General features: G+C 33.4%; 1 protein-coding gene across 6 annotated transcripts in view; it reads right to left on the minus strand.

Annotated features, from left to right (window-relative positions):
* Window positions 1-24,877, minus strand: part of ULK4 (unc-51 like kinase 4) — a 240,376-nt gene that overhangs the window by 212,917 nt on the left and 2,582 nt on the right. For 4 of the 6 annotated variants that reach the window (XM_035316465.1, XM_035316468.1, XM_035316469.1 and 1 more), the window contains exons 2-17: window positions 22,285-22,438; window positions 21,432-21,531; window positions 19,176-19,315; window positions 17,661-17,823; window positions 15,063-15,164; window positions 14,195-14,278; window positions 13,390-13,465; window positions 12,683-12,778; window positions 10,885-11,000; window positions 10,696-10,768; window positions 8,709-8,808; window positions 8,048-8,152; window positions 5,965-6,025; window positions 4,048-4,229; window positions 3,259-3,305; window positions 2,405-2,483 (exon numbers count right to left, since the gene is read on the minus strand). In XM_035316465.1, the coding sequence (XP_035172356.1) occupies window positions 2,405-2,483; window positions 3,259-3,305; window positions 4,048-4,229; window positions 5,965-6,025; window positions 8,048-8,152; window positions 8,709-8,808; window positions 10,696-10,768; window positions 10,885-11,000; window positions 12,683-12,778; window positions 13,390-13,465; window positions 14,195-14,278; window positions 15,063-15,164; window positions 17,661-17,823; window positions 19,176-19,315; window positions 21,432-21,531; window positions 22,285-22,438 (1,678 nt within the window). Of the gene's footprint in view, window positions 1-2,404; window positions 2,484-3,258; window positions 3,306-4,047; window positions 4,230-5,964; window positions 6,026-8,047; window positions 8,153-8,708; window positions 8,809-10,695; window positions 10,769-10,884; window positions 11,001-12,682; window positions 12,779-13,389; window positions 13,466-14,194; window positions 14,279-15,062; window positions 15,165-17,660; window positions 17,824-19,175; window positions 19,316-21,431; window positions 21,532-22,284; window positions 22,444-24,877 lie in introns of all 6 variants that reach the window. The other 2 variants (XM_035316467.1, XM_035316466.1) reach the window with 2 other exon arrangements.

Genomic DNA, 24,877 nt, shown 5'->3' on the forward strand with positions numbered 1-24,877 from the left:
TTATTTTATTTTATTTTATTTTATTTTATTTTATTTTATTTTATTTTTATTTTAAGTAAGACCATCAAAACCAGATTTGTTTAGGACTTCCAGTTCTGGGATTGTATGTTACAGACTTCCTAAGAACAGGATCATGCTCTGACTAGCTACAGCTCGGTTTTGACATTTCCTAAATAACAGCAGCCATCAAGAAACTTCAGCTGGACTATCAGATGGTTCATATAAAAGGATAAATTATGGCATTATTTGTTAATACAATATATAATACTGTTTAAAATGTGTTTTTTTAAAACAGAAGATAGAAAATTATAAATAATTTGAACTTTTTTAAAAGCATGAAATAGCTGACAATCCACAGGAATGTTCAAACTAGCAATTCTGCTATTTGGAGGGGAAGGGGAGCAGGAATCATGACTGTAGAGATCAGAAGTTACAAAAAATTACACTGAAGACATGAAAACACTGGAATTAGATTTTTTGATAATTATTTTCCTCATACTAATATGGTAAGCATTCTAAAATATTTTTTTAAATTAAAGGATATTATGAAAAAAAAAGCTGCAAATAATTCACTATAGCAAGCAGAGTGGATGCTGTTTGAACTGTATTATAATTCAGTTTTGTTAATTTTAAAAATCATAATTTTCCTAATTAATGTATATGAAAATTAATTTTAATCCATAGAAGAATTATAATGAGAATTTTCTTTCCTAGTCCTTCCGTTTAAGTGGGTCACTGGTCTCAAATTTAACTTGCTTTTTGAAGTACATGCGTATTTCTAAAAAATGCTAAATTAATTCTGTGAATGATTTTATGTTCACATGAAAAACACAAAACTTGAAACATTTTGAATAAAACCATATTACAGTTCAATGTAAAACAACATTAGTCTATTGCTTTTACATACTCAAAGCAGACTAAGATATATATTGTATGTGGTGGAAACCATGACTGCGAGTCAGCTCAGATTTTTTTTAATTTTATTTATTTATTATTTATCTATCTATCTATTTATTTATTTATTTATTACTGGAACTTTTAAAAGTTAGACATCCCTGCTCAGCTTTCCCTACTTTGTAACTTTATAAAAAACAGCCCTCCCCTAATAGTAGAAATTATGTTTTGAGAGCAGCTTTTACTACAGACTTTAAATGTTTTTCAACATAGCAAGATGATCATAATCATTCTAGATAATGAAATGACAAGGTGCATTATTCATTAAAGGAAAAAAAAAAAAAAAAAAAAACAAAAAAAAAAAAAAAAAAAAGTTGTTTTTTTTTGCAATTTAGCTAACTATTAACCAGTAACAGCGTTTTCCTGATGCCAGATCTGCACAATGTGAAGACGTACAACCTCACTACTCTCTACAGTTGCGCAAGGAGGGGAAGCACAGGGGAAGATTCTGGTCTCTGCTCCCTGGTCACTGATGACAGGACATGAGGGAACAGCACAAAGCAGCACCAGGGGAGGTTCAGACTGAACCTGAGAAAAAATGTCTCTACCACGAGGTAGAGACATTTTGTCTCTACAAAAATGTCTCTATCCTGGAACAGGCTTTCTGGAAATGTAGTTAATGCCTAAAGCCTGTCAGTGTTGAAGAGGCATTTAGACAATGCCCTCAGTAACATGCTTTAACTCATGGTTAGCCCTGATGTGATCAGGCAGTTGCACACGATCTTTGTAGGTCTCTTCCAGTTGAATTATTCTATTCTGTATTTGCAAAGTGTGTTAGGATATTTGCAAAGTGAGTTTAGCAGTGTTTCCTCACATTCAAATACCAGCTATACTTCATGAAATAGAAATGATGTCAACTTCACAGCTTAAACAGATATTGAACAGCAAATACTGTTAAGTTTATAAAATATGTGTATGTATCACACATAAAAAAGGACAGTAAGATCATTTTAATTTCTGTTTAAATCAAAACAGTTACAGAATGAAAAATGAACAAACAATTCAAAATACTTTTCTTCTCCAAAGAAAATAATTTGCTCCTTCAATTGTGCATATTCTTCAAGAATTGTGAGGAAACTCAAACAAGTTCCATCTCAATATTTTTTTGTAAAAGGAAAAAAGATTTCTAAGAAGCAATTGTATATTTCAGGATAACCAAATAAGTCAACTTTTTTCTTCTTACACCCACACAAAAGTATGACAGTGACTACTTGATTTTTCTGAAGAAAAGAGAAACAAAGGCTAGAGCTTCATCTTTTTGGGTGGTTCTGCCACAGTTTAGTAAAGATTGCAATAACTACATAGAATAAACACAGAAGTTTAAATATTTAATTATATTTCCATTTTCATATGAGGGGAAAAATAAAGCTGTGAAAAACTGACAGTCATAAACAATGTTAAACAATGTTAAAGTTATTAACAATGTTAAAAAAATGAAATGGAAAGTTACCTCAGAAACAGGTACATTTTCTCTGAGTTCAGATGTGTGTAATGCCAGTAAAGCAATCACTCGAGCAACTTTAGCACGTCTGTATATGAAATACATTTTTTGTAGATGAAGTAAAACTACTTCAAAAATACCACAAAACAATCATCTTGCTGCTTATATTATACAGACTACTAAGGGAAGAAAATATTTTTAGTGCTATTTACAGCTCAATTTTATTTTTATTTCAATTTTTATGCCAAATTATTTCAGTATTTCAGATTCATTTATCAAATTCAGGCAAAAATATGGTTTTTTTCCTTCAGCACTGAATAATTGAGATTCTTTGTTACAGTCTTAGTAGTAAGTCATGCTCCCATTTAGTTTTCTTAAAATAGAAAAAAAACACGAGAGATCATTTTAAACTTTTTAGAATGGCTGACAAAACAAAAATAAATAAAATATAAAAGAATAAAATAAATCAGCAAATCAGTTCTATGTGTTTCATTAAAGAAAAATTGCAGTATTAACATTTAATAAACGAGCAGCAGAGGGCACTATCACCTTCAAATATTTCTGACAAACATTTTTAAAAGCTATCTTTACAGGTATTTTACTATTATTACAGCATGACTTAGTTAATCAAATATTGTTGCTTAAAATCACTGAATAAACCAAGTTATATAATGTTTAGATAAAATTTTAGACATTTTATATAGTAAGTCTGGCAAAAGAGCAGCATGTTAACTCAAAACTGAAAGACTTCAATGTTATATGCACACTGCCACTCAAGCAGTTCGAAAGGCCAAAAAACTCCTAAAAAATTCATTGATAATCCCATATTTGAAAAAAAATGATTTAAAATAATTGTTACTTACATATCCCAGTTGGCGGCTGCTCGCAGCTGCTGTATTAACACTGGAAACTATCATTTAAAGAAGATAGATAAACATTAATGATTTTCAGTGATCTGACAGAGCCTGATGTTTTTTAAAAAAGAGGTCAGAATACTAGTAACTATTTAAAAATGTATTTGGATAGCATTTGCAAAAAATATTATAGACAAAGACTATAGATATTGTCCAAACACATTACAAATAAAAATGCTGAGAGTAAAATGATATTTTTTTTTCTATATATATATATATTTGAATTGCTAAATGTACAAGGTTGAGAAAAATATTTTTTCTTTGTGCATACCACTATGCAGAAGAAAAAATGATGCTTTCATCTACAAATACAGATTATCATACAGTATTAACCAGCAAGTATTTAAGAAATTTAATTTAATTTTGTGAGAATGGACAGCAATAGTTGGGAAATGCTAAAAAAATAGATTGATTTGACAAAGAGCCACTTAAAAAATAACTACATAATTACATACTCATTTCTAAAATGTTCTGTTAATTAGGATTTCAGTTATTGGATTATTGTAATAATAATAAATAAGAATTGTACAATGACAGTGAAATACAGCAATTTCTAGCAGTTCTCCTTTAGGAAAACTTACTTAGAATTCAATAATGTTTTCATTGTTTTGTACTTAATTGGTCATATTGTTTGTCACTACGCCAATAGTTTTTTGAAATATTACTAAATGAAGCTGATTTTTGTTACAATGGCAAGCATGTAAACCATGTTGATTCCTTCAGAGCTTTTTTATTTACCAGCTGAGAGTTAATTAGCCGACTTGCAACTTCCTTGTGGACAGCCACAGTACACAGGTAACACAGTAAATTCAGCTTAGAACGTGCTGCTCCTGCATTTTTCTCAGTGGAATCAAGCAATGAAGACACTTGTTGCAAGAAGTCATTCCAGTCCATGTCTTTCATAGACAATAACTTCTCAGCTAACCATAAGAAACAAACAAGTAGATAAAGATTATAGAAATCAGAAAAGAAATAATAAATACAAAGCATAAAAAGATAATAAAAACCTTGAGACATTTTTGAAAGTGCAACCCTCCCAAGTCCTTGGTCTTGAAGTAAACATTCTACTTTTTTCTAAATATAGGGCCCATGTTTTTGACCTTCATCATTACTAATTCTTAAAAAGTAAGTGCAGTTTCATTACAGCAATGTTGAGGTAAAAACTAATCAAAGTCAGAAAAATCACCACAGAATCAATTGCAACAAACTTGATTTTTTTTTAAATAAATATTCATACAGATATGTATCTATCTGGTTAAGCCATAAGAGTATCAGAACATTGATAACTTGAAGAGGAACACAAGTAAACTGCCACTAGGATGATTAGCATAAATGCTGTAGTTCAGCACAGCAATCATTGTATGGGAATAGAGAATTTTCCAAAGACTTCCTTATCTTTTTCAAGGGCTAACTTCAGTCCATTTTAGTAATCATATATCCCCTCAGTTTTGGCTAGCTATTTCCTACCAACTTATCTGACTTATGCTCCAAAACAGAAAAGAGCATGGCTATATTTTAAACCTGTCTTACACTTAAGTAGCACACTGACTAATAAAGACAATTTAAATTTACATTAGTGAAGGAGAAAAGCAGTTTGAATTTCAGGTATTTAACTCTTTTTTTTTCTTTCCTCCATATTGCCTTTAATAATAAGGAAGAACTGTTGATAAATATACACAATAGCAGCCAAACATCAGAATATCAGACTGATATTGGACTGATATTGTAGGTACTTAAATGTAAAATTAAATAAAATACCATATCCTCAGGTTCCTGAGTGTGATTAGTTTTGCCTGGGACAGTAGCCAAATTCAAGATGTTTTCTTTTACTACAATCTTAAGTGTAGTAACTATCAAATTTCTTCAACAAATTTGTAACTATCAAACTTCTTCAACAAATTAACTCTCCAAAATACATACTGCATAGAAAGAAAAGGGGAACTTTGACATCTAGGAAGAGGTGCTATCTGAATTCTAGGAGTACTTGCCTGACATCCCCTTTCAAGCACAGTACACCCTAACAATACTTCCTTAAATAGACAAGAGGAAACATTCCAAAGAAAGAAATGTTACAGTCATGACAATGTGCAGCCTTTTGTTTTCAGAAATAACAGACTTGCTAGAGGTTAAAAACACTACAAAAACAAACAAAAACACCCACAAATCTATGCTATCCACTGGGAACATTTCACAATTATATGTGGGACTGCCAACTATTATAAGCTTATCAACACTGCACATTTTAACATCCTGTTTTCATTTGCTTCTTTAACTTTGTCAAATTTTAATCCATTTGGCTGAATATCTCAATTAAAATCTCATTTTTTTACAAAAAATATTACAAGGAAAAATCTGTTTTTCCCACGCTAAAAAAAAAAAAAAAAAGTGTTGGCTGTCTTTTTTTAAAGCTTTTGAGCATCAGCTTGTAATTGAAAGTGCAAAAGAAAAAGAAAGGATATATGCAACTATTAGAACTTGAAAATTGTACTCATTTTTGTTCTAGCTAAAAAGATAACATTTGGAACTTTAGCTTCACAAAAATAATTATGAATTCTCCCCATGACAACTTATAATCTACAAAGGGGGGCTGTAGTCTTGGGATAGTTACACCATCATATGCAGAACATAGAAGTCTTAACCTCAGTAGAGCCATACCTGAATATGCTGGTATAGATAAAGTTTTCAAGTCAAACCTAACTGGTACTTGCTTCATTATCTGTAAAAGCAAAACACACACATTACAACCAGTTTTAATGCATTTCTAGAAGTCTTTCAGCAACTGAACATGAAAACATGAATGTGAAACGAAGATACAGGATGGCTGTACAAATCACTGCTCATTACTGACCTATTTTCCATTATTTCCCACTATGCGTTTCTTTCAAGCAGATAGTTGAGATTTAGCTACATGTTTTGAGTACAATTGTTAGCATTTCCATTTAAATGTGTGGTTTTATTTAACAGAAATACAAAATCATTGTTTTTTTTTTTTAAAGTTTACATTCTTACCTTGCTTCTACACAGAAGAATACTCAAGACTATAGAAAGGGTCTAGTCTGATACACAGCTGAAAGCTCACAAAAAGTTTAAGGGATTCATTGCCAAACAGCAAATATATGTACATACACTAGATCATTCTAGAACATGAAAAGTCACACAATCACAGTCGCTGATAAATCATTTGTCAGGTATGTTTATTTCCACAACACATTCTTTGGTACATCAAACGGGATGACTGCTCAGACACTGAACATTTCAACATGATTTTCAGTAACTAAAGCATATACAACATGACTGCATACTGCAGTTAACTCCAGTATGCAGTTTAGCCTTTTACACACAAAACCCAAGGGTGATTTTACACACACAGACTAATTTTCAAAAAAAAAAAAAAAAAAAAGTTTTCAGTTCCACAGATTAGCAAATCACAGGGAAATTTTACAACACAAACTGATATTTCAGCTTTTACACTTCTGCCAGCATCTAGTCAACCCATTTACAGGAGATTAAATTGCAAACTCTTCAGCATTACCAGGTGTCAGTGTCATCCATTAATGTGAAGATTGCAAAGTCTGCAGTGACTCTGATTACGTGCCCATGGAATTTAGTGGGCTGCTTTGCATTAATTCTGAACCTAGGATTCCACAGTAAAGAGATTAGTCTCCATGTACACTTCCCCCAGTCTCATCTCTTACAATTGCAGTCAGAAGAGAAGCAGTGAAGGGTTAAGGCTTCATGTCTAAGTCCTGAGACAGAACTGTGAATTCACAGAGGTGGCATTCAAATATTTCATTACCTTTGAAATTCTCCACTGGCAGCCACCCAACCCAAACACAATATTATTGAGTAGTTTTTCTGTCCAGCTATGCAAGAATTTGAGTGTCTTAAGAATTCCAATAAAACAAACAAGAACACTGTTATACTAAAGCAATGGCAGTAAGAATGTTCTACTGAGCTAATCACTTCCAATGAAAAGTGTTACAGTCCTGCATCTCCCACTTACTAAATCAAGTTACCAAAATAATAGGTGGAGGACAAGTGTCTCTCTAATCCATCATTCCTTCTACCAATATTGCACATGGACATACACGCACACATTACACTGTGATGGCAGTGCAGAGCTCTGTTTCTTTTTTGGCCTTCCCTTTGCTGTCAAACAAGTGTCAGTCTCCACTCAAGAGACTCATCACAAACAGTTTTCAAGTTAGAATCCGTAAGACAGAAATTGGATGGATATTTCTTACAACTTCAAGTCTTCTTTTCCAGGAAAGTTCATGCTTATTAGAAATATTATCATAACCTTCATAACCTTACAGAGTAAAAGAAGTTATTCTGGAAAGGTTTAACTTCTAAACTAGACGGCTTCATGGACAGCTTTGTTTTTAGAACACCAAAACATACTCAGCCTTGTGTTCATTTAAGTAACACATAATAAAGCAAGTTATCAGAAAACAAATCTACAAAAGCACTGAACACAGCATTTAGTAGATTCTATTTCTCGTGAATCATTAATATTACTATTCAATCCCAAAATAATTCTGTCCTCCAAACTAGCAATACAATAGGGTTACAAAAGACTGCCAGAAACTTGCATGAGAGCTTTCCAGATGACTAGGTGGAACTGCTTTAGAACAAGAGTTATAAAATGCAGGAAAGGAGTTTCACCCTGATTACAGATTTATCTACAAAAATAGCCTCACCCACAAGTTCCTGAATCTTATATTTAATTTTTCTATACCTTTGGATTGTCAATGATTGGTGTCACGATAAGATCAGATTCAGTGTAAATGAGCTCTTTCAATGTTGACTCCATATCCTGCTGACTTGAGCACCTATTTTTATCCTAGAACAAGAACAAAGGTTTTTGAAATACCTTTGCACAGAAGAAAAATAAATGTTTATTCTCACAATATTTCATTTAAATGTTGTACCACAGAGTTTGGCCATGTAAATTATATATTTAAAATTGCTTTATATTTATATAATAGTAGATAAGGCCTACAACTAAAAATAATGATAAACATAAACGTGTGAGAAACAGTCACAGGTCTAAAAAAGTTTGCAAACTAAGTTTAAAAAAGTAGATGGGTAAGAAATAAGACAGAATTACCTACTATGAATTCTACTATGCACTGGGGAAAAAAAAAAAAAAAAAAAAAAAAAAAAAAAAAAAAAAGGAAGACTAAGTATCTTGATTAACTCCTACAACTGGAGTTCTGCGAAGTTTATTTATTTATTTATTTATTTATTTATTTATTTTCCCCCCAAAGGAACTACTACTGTAGGAATTACTTTTCTGTTATAACTATAGGATGGGGAAGACGTTTGTCTTATAGACTCCGGGATGTAATTCTAACTGTGATGATACCTCCATCTCTCAATATTATTTTTCTACTCACCTTTGTAAAGCATGGATCTCTTTGATGAGAATTTTGGATTGGGGCAGTAGTAACATCACTTACTTCTACTGAAATGCTGGTTCTAGGAGTAGGACGAGAACTTTAAAAAGAGACAAAAATTATGATTTATTTTGTTGTTATTAATTTTCTCCTGACTGCCAAATCTTTGTAAGCTGATGGGAATTAAAAACTGTCTCATTTTCATATTTGACTGTGAAGCAGGCTTGTTTTTCATTTTCTTTAAAAATCCTGTCAACTAATTAGAAAACAAAGAAAGGAGAGACCAGAACACTGTAGTTCTGCAATTTTATTCAAGCTGCTAGTGAACTCTTTTGTGGTAGAATACATTAATTTAAATTTTAAATGTTTAAAATCAACTTTAGAATTATTAAAATTAGCAGGTCAAGAAACACTGATTTAATCGACACCTTTAAATGAGTAGACATTTGTAGAATCTTGATTTGCAGAAAGTAACATACATATTCAGCTGCAAATCAGGTTATTTATTAGAAAAAGCAACTAAACTAAAAATACAATCACAAGACAAAATTAAAGATACTCATTGAATTCAAAGATCAAATGACTAACATAGATCCCATTTTTAACCTTATTTTCTCAAAAATTGTATCTTATGTATTTTGGACAGAAACTTATATTTAATAGGCAAAACGAAGTGCTGTCTAAATATCTGGTTGGTGCCTAATGGATCTGGTTGGAAGTTTAAACAGTCAAAAAAGCATGATTTCTACCTAGAAGGCAGAACAAATTATTCTAGGTTCCCACATCATTTATCAAACATTTTTTCCAAAACTAATTTGCTTTTATTTATGTTTGAAAGGCAGAAAATCTTTCATATTTTTCCAGTTCTCAGTCTGTTTCTCAGGTAAGACAAGAAATCATTAAATCAAACTACTTGAAATGAGTAAGATCTATTCCCTTTGCACATGCAGAAGAAGCTACTGCTGTCAAGAGCTGATTAACCACCTTGACAGTTGAATAAATTCTGGTGCCAAGTGACAGGTCAGGAACTTCCTTACGCTTCAATGCTTTAAAACTTAAGCTTTTAGAAATTCAATCATTCAAGCAAAGAGTAGAAACAGAATTAAAAATTCTACTTATTGCCTTTCTTCTTTTTATTATTAAAATAAGTGTACTCACCATAAATAAAATATATTAGTCTTAAAAGTACACTTTTGGATTATGTGGTTTTACTTCGAGTGTTTGTACTGCCATTGCAGTCTGTATTCTCTGCAAATTACTGCAGCAAATAACAAATAACATTCTGAATTTCTAAAAGTATGGTCTTTATCTCAATTTTACATTTTACCATCACAGCTGAGTAATAATACTTTATTAAACCAACTGAAATAACTGGAAAAGTATCGTGCATAAAAGCCCTTTTTTAGGTTACATAGGAATCTAGAAAGAGTGTTTCATTTTAAACTATTTCTACCTGATGAGGACAAGAACAAAACCCCTTTTTTATATATATATTTTTGGAGAGCCTGCTTGGCTTGTAAATTAGTACAAGCTTCAGAATCACACACCAGATGAAATATATCACTTAAATCAATCACAATTTTTTATTTAATACCTAGTGCAGTACTTAGGAAATACCAACAGCTTGTGATGAAGAGCTACAGGCAGAATTTATTAATGTATCTTGAGCTGAACATTTATTCTTTCATATCTAAAGTAACCATATTCAAAGCATATTCTCATGTCTAAGCAAAGAAAGAAGTTCTAAGTGGAGTCTTCTGTTTAGGTAAACACTTGAGAAAGAACCAATCATAAAGCCATAAAAACAATGCTTTAACCACACACATTGTTTTAACTGCTATTCAAGTGCACCTCAATATTAAACTGGTGATAGAAAAAAAAACAATACATTAGAAACAGAACAATCAAGTATCTGAATAGACGGGGGGGGAGGGCAGCGGATGACAGACATTCAAGGGCCTTCTAACTATTGCTTTGGTTTTCATACCTGAGAAGAAATATGGATTCATTTGATTCACCATCAACTGCATTTTTGGGGCGCAACTCAGTTGGATTTTCTACTGAAAGAGAACATGAAGTCATACTTGAAGTTAGGAAGAAACAAAACACAGGAAATAAGCATGTTGGTAAAATTCATGGGCCACACAAAAATTCAAAATAACATAACAAATATTACCTATTTTGAAGGAATTGCTTTGTAGTTTAATATCCGCTGTAGAAGATGACAGATTTTTATAAGCCTCTTCTGGCTCCTTGTTATTCCAAGACACAGAGGATACTGTGTCTTCATTGCTGTTTAACAGGGAATATTAATTATACAACTTTTAAAAAATCAGATGGATCATATCTGTTACTTATTGGAATTATTAACATGCAATTTAACTGTCACTCTCATAGATCAGCATCCTATTGTAATATGTGTTATAAAAACTTTTATACTAGTAAAGGCAACAGTGAAAAATAAGTTTCTGGCAAGGGACTTAGAGAATATTAAGAAATTAAAAAGTTATTTTTGAATTTAGTAAATAAATTTATACCCCAAAATAATAGAGCTGTAAAGAACTATTAAAAGCTTTAGAGACCATTCAATTTTCACAGAAAAAAGTCACAACCGCCATATTTTTAATAATGAAGTCTGTAACCTAGATTAAGGTCAGTAAAAACTACTTTTTATAGCTTTTGCTTAGGCAATTAATTGGACTTTTTTTATATATACCCATGCTATTCGCATGGAACTGGGAAATAAAACTTTCATCTTCATGAAGGCTCTCCAGAATATCTAATATATATCTCTCCTCTATTGTGAAAAAAAGATAGGCCTCATATTTGGAAAGGAAAAAACAGACAACTTCTTTTCCATGTCAAGCCCATGTCCTAGGCTTGCCATATTTGTCAATTAGTGCATATCTCTGTATATTTCAGAAGCATTAGGAGACCATCAAGAGTAAGGTCAAAAGATTCTTCTGTTCCTCTGAGAATTCCTCGAAGAGGAACACTGTGGTGGAAGTTGACTTAAGTCTCACTAATACCTTGAAGAAGTTCCAACTTTGTGGTATAAAACTTTAAATCCTGATTTATTCCCTGCCTGTTTGGAGATAGTAGTAATGAAATGAAAAGACAAAGAGCAGCATCCCAAATAAGAATAAACATTAGTAACAAAAATGCTGCAGCACTGGTAACTGAAATAGGTATTGAACAATGCAAGAGAGAATTAAAAAAAAAAAAAAAGTTAAAACACAAAAGCATTCAGCATTCTAAAATAAAATTCTTTTCACATTTGTTCCCTGGATGAAATCTAAAGTATCAATCAAATATTCAGAATTACAGAACATTAAAACACACCTTAATTGGAAATTTAAAAATTTAAAAACAGCAAGATAATGGACATTTGAAGCCTATTTAATGTATAAGCCTGTTTTCACAAAAGGGTTGGGTGTTTCTGCATATATAAGAGTATTACCGATTTAAAAAGAAAACATTAGATTAATGCTTTACTCTATAAACAAGAAACATAGGCCAGCAGCATTTGCAAGACTGAAACGAATCTAAGATTGTATGGATTGCTTTTATGATTAAGCTTAGAACATCACAAAGCCTAACAAAAAACTACAATAAAAGAGATAAAATTGACTCATAAGGTTCTAGAAAGGCTTTTGAAGAACAATATTATAAGTCAAATTACCAAGCATCTTTATTATATGAAAAATGAAAATAAATAATGTGAATACATTCTATGGAGAAAGGACTGTTGAAAGCAGCAGATACTCTAATACACTAATAGGATAATGCAATTTCTAAGCCTCCCAAATTGTTCATTGGCTGGTGTAAAATTTCATTCATCAATTAGTTAACAACATGAAACCCCTAAGCAAAATTCAAAGATGGAAATATTTACAGGAAAACAACAATAACAACAACAAATACGTAAAAATGTTGGTTCACTTGTATGTCACATCTGTTTGCACATTCAGTACCTTAAGCTTGGTCCCTGGCTGTCCAGAGAATCACCATCACAATGGCCAAGAGAGCCTTTCCAAAAAGGGTGCTGCAACAGGTCTGTCCAATTCAGCCTTTTGAAAAGCAACAAACAAACTGAAAAAACAATAGCAAAGTAGAGCTACAAAGACAGATACTGGGCTAGGCTTAGTATCACTGGGTTCAGTGAAGCAATTAATCCCTTTCAGTTGTATTTGGACAACAAATATGTTTTATTATATGAGAAACTTTTTGCCTTTTTTTGAAATGCATCATTCACACAACACAAGGGGATGAGGTTAAGACTGAAAGAGACTGTTCAGCCGATCCCAACATTTAAATTATTTGAACTACCCCGCAAATGATAATCTTACATATACAACAAATAAGACTTAACACCTATAAATCAAAGCCTTATGTAATAGATGAGTCCATTGCTCTGGAATAGCAAAGACATCCAGTTTAAAAAGCTACCCATCATCCCGGTTATAGTTATGTATTTCGCACCACCTACAAAAACACAAAGCTATATTTAATCGGAACATTCTGTATACCTTTGCATGAAAAAGCGCAATTTGGTCTTATATGAGGGTTAAAATTATTTTTGCATTGTCATATACAGAACAGTATACATGTAGTATTATAGCAGTGATTTTTTCCAGAGGTGAAAAGACAATGTAATCAACTCATCAATTAGACACTTTACCTCTTTTGAGGATCCTTTTGAAGCAAGCCATCAAGTAAACTAATGAACTCTGCAGAAGGTTTCTGAGAAGCAGAACCTGCAAACACTTAAGGTAAGTATTGGGTATCAAAAACAACTGTCAACTATGATAAGGCAGATCAAATCTTTACCTGAAGATAGTGTTAGAACAGTTTAATTTAACAGTAACTTCATCTCAAAAAATGTGAATGCATCGGAAGTTCTAAATTTAAACTCTGCATTTCAAAGGGTCTTCTGAAGCAGCAAAAAACAATACTTGGTTAGCAAACTAATTCAATTTTTTATATGCTTAAAAAACCACCCTCCATTATTATACAGCTATTAGCAGAAAATAGAGTTGAAAGCTGCTTTAATTGAAATTTACACCAGCCGTGACAGTTTTAAAAGGACTATTGTTGCATCCTATTACACAAAAGAGGTTTCCAGAACTCTTAGTTAAATGAGAAAGACTCTGCTTCTGATTCTGAGAGCTCAAAACTATGAAATGCAATTTATCCACTTTGAAAACAAAGTTTCCCTTAGAATTGAAAGGAGTAACACTTTTAACTCTACAGCACTGTTCTCATTGTGACTAACTGAAAAGGGACACCAATGCTAAAGTGTTGCCGTGACTACCACCAATGCCCAGAATGACAGAGTTCAAAAATTCCATCCCAGAAGGTATATTTACTTTTAATTCTTAACACTAAATGATACGCCTGTTTGTCAATAGAGAAATAAACATTCATCATTAATGGAACTTCAGTATTACTCTGATTTGACTCATTTAACAAGAGCAGATTGTTACCCTCTGGTCTAGGTGGCAGTGGATCTTCATACAGAATCTTTTCAATTAACTCAGAGAAGTTGTCTGAGAAGAATGGTGGTCTTCCTGCAAACAAACAGAAGATTTATTTCCCTGACCCAGCAGACTTCAAAATGGCTTTCAGGTGCAATGATACATGTTGAGCTCATTTCCCAAAGAAAACATCCGAAGCAATAAACACCTTCACTCTGAATTCTATTTACCAAGTTCAGTTCGTAACTTAAACATAAAACCTTTCTAAATTCTACCATGAACAGCAGAAGAGGCCAAGGACAGAACAGGTACTAAAGATGGCTTGAGGGAGGGCACCATGACAGCTCTGTATAAATCAGCAATATGACTGCCAGCAAAGAAGGACTAAGCAGAATATGTTGATCCAGCAGATCAGTGTGTTATCTAAGACTTCAGAACACCGCACTGCAATTGTTTGATGCTGCAGACAATGCTAAGTTTATCTGCAGGAAGCCTAATGACTAGTTTTATTCTAGTTACACTTTTCTCCTTCAAAGGCCAGATTAATGTAACCCGAGTTTAATATTGGAAAGATAAAAACATTACACTGCCAGAATGCAAGTACTGCTGCAATTTCAAACAGTATTTGAGGAATACAAGTTTGTTAATATTGTTATATTTAGATCTCATTCAAATGTAGAGTTTAATACTATTACTTTAATTGATTGCTTGACAGAGTCCCATACTATCAAGTAAATTTAATATATTCTTCAAGAAATCTTTCAAACCTGTCTTAATTCTTCCTTAACTTCCCTGGAAAGTAAACAAGAATTTATACTGGGACCACAAAATGCATTTTCATTACTGCCAATACTAAAGAAATATACAAACTTACAACCTGAAAACATTTCATAAAGTAAACATCCCAAGGACCACAGATCGCTGGATTTGGAAAAGTCTTCTCCCTTTATTATTTCTGGAGCCATGTATAATGGATTGCCTACAAAATACGTAGCAAATTCAATTCAGTATCTATTCTGTAGAACACTTAATTTTCTCTCCACACTTCAGTGAGTTAGGGCTTATCTTCACTTAGATACAAGAAAATTGAGATACCAAACATAATTTTAAAGCAACTTCCTCTTATACCTCTCTTAAATTATGTAGGATTATAGAAACTATTGTCTTGTTTACTTCACTCCCATTAACCAACTTGGTTTGTGCTGTAATTTTCGAATACAATCAATGCAAAGAATGCTTTGATACACCTTGACAGTTTCCATAGCCAAGGAAATTGGGAATAATGTTAAACCAACATAATTCTCATGTGAATAACAGAACTGATTAGGTTATATCCGGTTTTACATTAAAATATATATATATATCCTAAGACATAAATTTCCATAAAATTAGAAGACTGCTAGAAAAACAAGGTAGTCATTAATCTAGTTTAATCTGGTTTAATCTAGTTATACCTATTTTCACACATTATAAAAAACATCATGTCAGATTATGGCAGTTTATTCAGAAAACCCTAATTTGTTTTGATATAGAAAAAAATATATGCAGTTCCTATTTCTACAGTAACTTCCAACTAAACACTAACTAGTTTCTCCAAAATCTCTATAATTACGCAAACTCAGCAAAAATGTAAATTCCATAGTACTTTAAACAGCTTATTTTGGATTATTTTGCTATCAGATTTTTTTATTTTTTTTTTAAGTGACAATAGGTCATTAACCATACAATTGAAAAAGCTGTTCTGAAAGGCAACAGGAAAGAGATTAGATTTGTATTTCTTCCTGAATAAAGATCTGGTTTTGGTCTTAATATTTTCAGTATGTGCTTTCTGCAGGGGACGGCAAAGTATTGAGAAAGCTCTATTTGTTCCCACAAAATATTGCCAAGAATTCCATTGTTCCATATAACAGTAACTGCTATGACACATCATTATCTTGGAAACAGAGGTCTGTGAGATGCTCCAAGACATGAACTATTGAAAGATTATGAAGATTAAAAACAAAAATCTGAAGTTTTCTTATCTGATGAAAACAAAACACAGCATTTGCCATGTAGTCCATTTCCATGGATGTCTCTTGAATTAAAACAAAGGAACTCTTCTATTTCAAAAAGAAGCACTCTTTCTTAAAGGAATGCTCTTTCTTTGGTATCTTTAATACCAAAACTGTCAGACCTCAAACTAGAAATAAAATGGAACACTGGCATCAAAAAGGATAATTAAAGTCATATGTCAATAAAAATCACAAAAGCCTATCTCTAAGCTATTATTAAACGGACACCTAACAGCAGTGCAGTCTCCAATTACAGTAGCAGCAGTTCTGTGTAGTACTTACTGAGTTGCTTATACTTTTAACATGAAGTTAATGGAAATTACTGCTAGACCCTATGGAGTCTGCAGCACTTTTTTTTTTTTTTTGGTATATGCTAAACACTAGAGATACAAATGTCGTCAATTATAAAAGATAGTTTAAATTCAATTTCCAACGTTTTTAGTGATTTTTATTATTTTTGTAATCCTACTAATTGTACTTAGTTGATGATATGTGAAATCCATCAAGGACCAAAGGTATTGCACTCAGTTATTTCATTTAATAATCGTTAGTTTTCATCAAACAGAATGTACGATTTAATCTCCCTTAGCAAACCCAAACACAATTAATATTTTCAATTAATTAGCTACCTTGAACCATTTTTGATCTCATTCATAGATATATTTAAAAAAATACTGAAATTTTGGTTCTATTTTTTTTTTTCTCCAATGAAAAATAAATTAAGAACAGTTTATGAGATAATGAAAACTTGCTCGGGATATAGAAACAGTTTGTACAATAAAATGTACTGCTGGGATGTGATGTCAGTTGAAAAAAAAAAAAAGCAATTTAAAGTGATGTTATGTTGAAAGTTTAAAGGCTGTAATATATTTAACAATCACCTAGGTGTGTATTTCAATCCAAAAATAACCTGAAGTCTATTTAGAACAAGTAGGAAAGGTAAGTAATTGTTAACCTATCATATGCTTTATGACAGAAGCATATTTTTCCAGTTCTTAAACTGTACTTGTAAAGCTTAGAACTATAACCACACACCTGTAAACAGTTTCTTTACTTCCTACTTACTCATAGATGTTGTTCCCTCTGTATGTTATAATCCCACTAAATAAACTTTAAGAGCAAATTTTTAGTTTTGAGCCTACTTATGTAAATCCCCACATGTGGGATATGTAAAACCTGCTTACCAAAAAGTTACAGATGATGCTTTCCATTGCAAAGACACAAGCAAACACAGTATTTACAAACATCCACCCAACAGAATTATTTATTCAGTTTCTCCAGGAATTTAGTAAGCCCCAACAGAATGATGAAAAATTACCTTTTTTCAAAGTCTCCTCTCAAAGTTATTTATAACAAGGGCTTTTTCCCCGCTTTCATTCTGGCCCTTTGGTTTAAAGCAGTTTTGACTAGTAAAAGTATCATACCTCGGAATCTGTTTTTCAGGTATCTTTGTGGAGTGATTTCACTGACATCTCCTCCTGGTTCTTCAGAGGAAATTAAAGCAAAAAACTCTTCCAGGTTTTCACCATCTGCTTTAGCCAAGCAAAAATTACTGAATTTCAAAGTACCAGGTCCTTCCAGCAGGATCTACAGGGATAAACAGAATCCAATATACAAGTACCAGATATTAACAGTAGTGACTGCTGAAATTTCCAATATAAACTAAAAAAAATAAAAAACATAATCAAATCATTTAATTAAAGAGATGAATGAACATTTTCATACTCTTATAACCAGAAAATTTTCTAAGCTCACAATAAAACCATCAATGGTTCAATGCACATTTTTCTTTATCTATTAAATCGAAATAACAATATAACAATGATGTTCCTATAATGAAAGAAAGAAAGACAGTAAAAGTAAGAATGTGTTGTAATGTAAAAGGATAATAAAAAGAAACACTGTCTCCTCTGAGGGAAAAAAAAAAAAAAAAAAAAAAGTGAATCTTTCTAATTTGATCCAGCAGAAAATTCTAAAGATTTTGTCTAACAAACATGAGAATTTTCCCTATGCAGTCACTGCATAGAGACATAGTTAAAATAAAGGCAATTTACAGAATTAAAAACTTCAGAATCCCCACAATATTTTCTGAAGAAATTGCCCATTTAGCCAGACTGGAGGAAAAAGTCTTACTTTTGCACTTTATTCTGTGTTCAAAAGAATACAGTTTTTACATTTTCTTTTTTTCTTCAGAAAAATACAGAAATATTTTTTCTACAGAAAAAATACCATTATGCTTTATTTATGTATTCATATCTACTTACTGCACTTGGACCCACAAATGACAAACTGAGTACGACTGTGCAATTTTTACAGAAAAATCAGAAACAAGGGCAACTTCACCACTTACAGATCCAGATCAAAAACAGAATTACTGTTAAAGCAAGAACTTCTGGTCACAGCTACATTCACTTTACTATCTAAATTAAAACCATGAACTTTGACTAATCCATAGTTAGACTAAGTTCCATATTGACACACAAAGACAGAAATTGCAAAGATTGGTGGCTTTATGCAAGAGAAAGATGATAATTTAAATGGCATTTGGAAACAATGGAGAAAGTTATTTACAAAGAAAGTTAACTTTACTCCCTTGTTAGCATTTTCTGTGACTTCAAAATATTCTGCAGCATGATAGAATAAGTATAATAAAGAGGTTAGGGTCCTAGGATAGAGAACTAAAATCCTTGATTAATTCAGACCAGTATATCAAGCCAAAAAGAATCTATTGTTCTATCAAATACAGAATACAGAAATAAATCAATTAGATCATAAACTATTCAAGCTCATTTCTTGTTGTCTTTACATTTATTACAAAGCTCAACTGGCCTCCAACATTAGATAAGCTTCTCACAACAGTACAATAGGAATAATGATTAACACACTGATTGCATACAAGGTAATACACAATGTCCACTATAAATAATGTTCCTTGTTACCTTTCCAGGTGTCAGTTCACAGAAGATAATTCCAAGATTATGAATGTGGTGTAAACCAGTAATCAAGTCTACACCAAATTCTCTCACTACATCTTCAGGTAGATGTTCATCTTGAGCAATAAGAGATTCTAGAGAACCACCTGAAATATGTTTACACATGGTCAGCATAGGAATTATTTTATGCATATACAGAAAATGCCAGGCAAAAAGACATTATACATACTTCTTCAAAAGATGTCAAGCAAAAATGATAACCAGTATTTGTTAAAAATATCTTGAGATTATAAAATAATTACAAAATGTACAGAAAAATCTATTTCCAAGATTGTTACAAAAAGTTTGACTACAATAAAATTGGGTGCAAGACTTTAACGACACTTTCATATTGTTTAATTTTGCAAAGAAAACACAAGGCAAAAAGAAATCCTACAAAGTAGTGCATCACGTCCCAATGTGATAGCACGAATGGGTTTATTCAGACTCCTTACCCAGATCCCTGTTAAGTGAGTTAAGACAATAAATAATACCAAGAGCAGGCTATCAACATCTATGAACAAGCACTAAAACTAATGACATGGAATTCCTCTCTAAGTTCTTGGACAAAAGAAATAGTAAAGTTCTGGGGTCCAGAGGTCAACATCATTCAACAGATGTACTTTGTTCTTCACACATGGTATTTTTATACAGTCCTCTTCTTGATTCTTGTGTGCCTCAGTTCTTCATTTTTATCCTCTCCTCTTTTTGGTTTTAAAAAAGAATAAAAAAATACTCAGGAATGAATTTTCACTTCTCAGGCTTCTTGTACAAATCCCAGCTGCCCAGCCCAGCAAGTCCACTCACCTCTCTGGACTTCTCATCCTAACATAATTTTCTTCTGTGTCAATACAAGATCTCTACTCTCCTTCTTCACTAACTTTTGACCACTATTCCTCCATTTCTGATAAGATTACACCTACAAAGCATTGCAAATATCCCTCACGTCTTCTACCACCCGCGTCCCTCTCCATGCTTCACATTTGCTTTCTATGCTAGAAAATTCAGGCAGCTTTTACTTCCCTGCTCTTCCATTCTCTGCCAAGTGACTACGCTGGAGAGATGGCTGCTGATGTTCCACTTCTATACCAGTATTATCTTAGCTCAGAAGTGGGGGTAGGACACAATCACAGACAGTTAGCTTTTAGTTAAACGAACGTTCTTTTAGTTAAGATAGACTTCTTAGCCAGACATCTCAAATCTTAAATATCAATAACTTTACCACCGCACTGCAATACTGCAAGATAAAATGCATAATAATTGCTCTAACTGTTCATAATGAATGTCTGGCTGTCTAATAACTTATATATGCCTAGCCAAGTAGGCCAAAGCTTCCAAATCAGCCAACTAACTTCACTTCTGATACTTGAAAGAACTATCTGATTATTTTTCAGGACTTGTAGCTTCTCCAATAATCCCTGGAAATAGAATTCTGGATAGAAAAAAAGCAGTGTGCAATATTGACTCTTACTATGAAACAAATCCCACATATCAAAATCTTAACATGTATCGCTTGCAAAACCGGAGTTCTTTTCTTTCCACGAAGAGGAAAGTATACTATCTGAAGTTTAAAAAAAGCTTTACAATTTTCTGTTTTAACAGATTGAGAAGAAACTATCAAAACTCAGTGAATCACGTAATGCAGTTTTGGGTTCTCAACACACACAAATTAATATTTTAACAGAGGAGTCAAAATACTTCTATTGAACAGGAAAAAACAAACAAACAAACAAAAACTTATACAGAACTGCACCTTGGCTAAAAAAAAGAAGCATTTATACAATGTCAAGTCACTTGTAAAGTATAACTTACTCGCTCCTTGCCCTGTTTATTATGACATGCTATAAAATGAGAATGCCAAAGTTGACAGTCATAAGAAATCTTTTCTCAAGTAAAATTTTATAACTCTACCCTCCCACTACTCACAATGTCAGTTCCCCCGAGTAGACCCGCCCCTTAGGTAGTACAAACTAAGATTATGTCACATAAATTAATACTTAACACAATACACTGTGAAGTAGAAGAGAAATACCACTTGAGTGGAATTCTAAAAATGTTCCCAGAAGCAAATTTTTTTTAAGCATACATACATATATCATACACAATACGTGATTGTTAACTTCTTTCAAAGACCTCAGGGAGCATTTGTTGTAGGAAAAACTGTTATTAGAAATCTCTTACAAATACCTGTACAATATTTTTTACCTTCTGAGTTTATCTTACCTGTGCACAATTCCACTACAAGCCAGAGATGGTTGCTTGTTTCATACCATTCATGAAATGTCACTATATTCTTGTGTCTGATTTCATGAGTCAGACGAACCTAGAACAAAGTTCTTAACATTCTTAATGGAGAAAAAAGGATGTATATACAAACTGTAGGGGTGGTTGAGACAATATAGCTTTACTCTAGGTCAACTACTCATTCTTGTACCTATTCCAGCAGACAAAAGATTTAGAAATTAATTTCTAATGGTAAGATTTTAATTTTACATGTAAGTTGAGGACAGATAACTTTCCCCACAGACCTTGCCATATTTAACCTCTTTCAAAAACATGGGAAAGTTCCCCAACCACTCAAATACAAACACTGTAGGTTTGCAATCACTATTTAACTTCTCTGCATCATTAAAACAGTAACAGAGTCCAAATCAGAATTTGGGATCAAACTTAGATTTCTGCTTTTTTTTTTCAGTGAGAACACAACTGTGAGAAAATATGGTTGGACGTAGTGAGAGGAAATAAAATGAATGTATGAACACATGAACACAGCTTTTTCTTTTTTTTTTTTCTTTTTTTTTTTTTTTTTTACAAAAGGTTCTCTGATATATCATAGAAACAGTAAGCCTGTAAGCATGACTTTATGCATGCGATTTACACAATAAAACCTGATGAGAGAAATAAACACTTTAAAGAAAGACTCAAAGTATAGGAATTTGAAATCTTAAGAAGCTGCTATAAATGACAACAAACTCCATGTAAACAAGCATTTGGTGTTTTTCTTTACTATCACCTGTGCTACAAGAATTTTTAAGCTATATCTTTTCCCAAATTTAGCGGGAAAAACATTACTTACCCAGTTTGTTATTTCAGCTCTTTTGCACTTATCAGTGCAAAGAATGGCAACAAAATTAATTGTCCCCTTTCTTCTTCCTTTATAAACAACTGTCTTGTTTCCTCTTCCTATCTCTTCATACAGAATGAAGTTCTCCATGCTTAAGGATGTTTTACTGGCAAAGGATTAGAAATATGATATTACTTTCATAAATATATAAACCTTTAAAGGAAGAAGGCGGAAGGGGGAAGCATTCAAATTTAGTAATCCTTGATGTACTGCATTTAAACACACAATTCTTAAAAAGAGGGAATGCATACATCCAAAAAGATCAAACATAACTACCTCACAGAAGGCCTGCTCTCAGGAAATCTAATCAGAATTTTGAACAGGTGACAGTATTTTCCACTTCCAAAGCTCTTTAGGCATTCCACCAGTTACAAATGGGCCAATAACTAGAGATTACAAATAATTACCAGTAAATAAAATTCTCAATTTGAAATCATAATTTTTAAGTGCTACATAAAACTGCTGGCCAAATGAAAATATTCTAAAGTGAAAGCCTTACCAAATAAGATTGCCATTTATGCCCAGGGGCGCACGAGGTACACATTCCCCTACAACTTTCCACCATGTAATTTAACCCTTCTAAATAATTTAATCAACAAAACTGAAAAAAAAAAAAAAGGAATTAGTATTGTCACCACTGGTACGCTGCATGTAGCTTTAGCACTTATAGGAGTAAGTGTTACGATCTTTTCATGGATAGAAACTATTCATTGCAAACAAAAGCTGTGTAAATTTCTTGGACAATGTTGCTTTGTGGGAGTCAACAAGTTCCACAACAAAGTTTTAATTTAGTTTATAACTCTCAATTTTGCCTCAAGAATTTTGTGTGCTTTAATTTGTGTACTGACACAAATGAAACAAATTCCAGAGACAGGATATATTGCTAGCTAGTACTCAGTGACCGCCCTGCAGTAAGTTCTTCCAGCTCGCGGCCAACTCAGGTCGTTCAACTACCAACTGAATTACTTCTAAGCCATTTCAAGTGCCTTGCTCTCATCTCAACACAAATTCTTCCTTCTCGTTTATAAAATGGTTGATTTTTCCCACAACCAGGCCACTTCCCAGTGTAGTCACCTGTACTGGGTCTGGCTGGGATGTTAACTTTCCCTGCAGCAGCCCATAGAGTGCTGCGCTCTGCACTTGTAGCTGGAACAGCAGTGGTATCACACCGGTGTTGTGTTTGCTGCTGAGCAGTGCTGGCACAGCATCAGGACTCTCTCTAACCCTCCTAGGGGGTGGGCAAAAAAGTGAGAAAGTGAGAAAGAAGCATCACCAGGGCAGCTGACCTAACCCAACCAAAGGGATATTCCATATCATATGATGTCACACTCAGCAATAAAAGGGGGAAAAAGGAAGAAGAGGGGAGGGGTGGGCTCTCGTTGCGAAAACGTCTGTCCTCCTCCCAAACACCAGGTACGTGCATTGAGGCCCTGCGTCAAGGACGTTGTCAAGCATCGCTCATTTGTGGGAAGTAGAGAGTAATTTCTATCCTCTACACTTCCAGATAGCCTTTACTTGATTTGTTTTTGTTTTGTACTTTTGTTTTCCCTTTCCCCCTCCCTTTTCCCCTTTCCCTTTTTCCCTATAGCTAATTGTTTAAGTAATAATAATAGTTCCTTAATAATTATTTTTTCCCCTTTAATTAAAGTATCCTTATCTCAACCCGTGAGTTGTTCTTTCCTTTACTTCTTCCCCTCCTCATGTAAGGAGAGGGAGTGAGAGAGCGGTTGTGGTGTTTAGCTGACTAGTGGTAAAACTACCACACATGCGCAGCCTCCTCACTGGCTGTGCGGTATGGGCAGCTGGAACGTCCTTGACTCTGTGTAAGCAGGGCTCTGCAACAACTAAACGATCAGTGGGTTGTCAGCATCACTGTCATCCAAAAGCCAGAACCCAGCTCCATACCAGGTACTGGGAAGACAAGGAACTCTATCCCAGCTGCAACCAGGACTGCCTCGTGCACTTTCCCGTGTTCTTCTACCATCTCCTCAAAAGCATCCTTGAGTGCGCGTTTTACGCAATCCTAGGATCATAGAATAGATTCATAGAATATCCCCAGTTGGAAGGGACCCATAAGGATCATCGGGTCCACCTCCTGGCTCCGCACAGGTCCACCCAAAAGAATCCTGCTTCTGACAACAATGAAGTTCATGCCATGACCTTCTGAAGGGTTGACCCCTTCAGGGATGCCCCTGGCCTGCGGGCGTAGAGAGATGGCAAGTGGGAGTTGGTAGGATGCTGCAATACACAAGGACACGGAGGCTTTCTTTGCTGAAAAGTTCTCTTTATCACACATGGCCACAAGGCACCACTGGGCAATATTCTGTGATTAAAGGCAAGCATGGGGAGAGGTATCGGGCTAATTACAAAAAGTCATCTCAGAAGAGACCAAACCCAGGAGTGGGCCCCAATGAGTGAAGAACAAAGCATCACTTCAAAGATGTGAGACTCCCACCACGGAGTTCGGAGTCAGCCGGGCATCCCCAGTAAAGGTTCAATGGGTTTAGGATGCCGTGTAGGCAAGAATAATTTGTGCAGCACAGGA

The sequence above is a fragment of the Oxyura jamaicensis genome, chromosome 2, assembly GCF_011077185.1.
Source record: "Oxyura jamaicensis isolate SHBP4307 breed ruddy duck chromosome 2, BPBGC_Ojam_1.0, whole genome shotgun sequence".
NCBI classification, from domain to species: Eukaryota; Metazoa; Chordata; class Aves; order Anseriformes; family Anatidae; genus Oxyura; species Oxyura jamaicensis.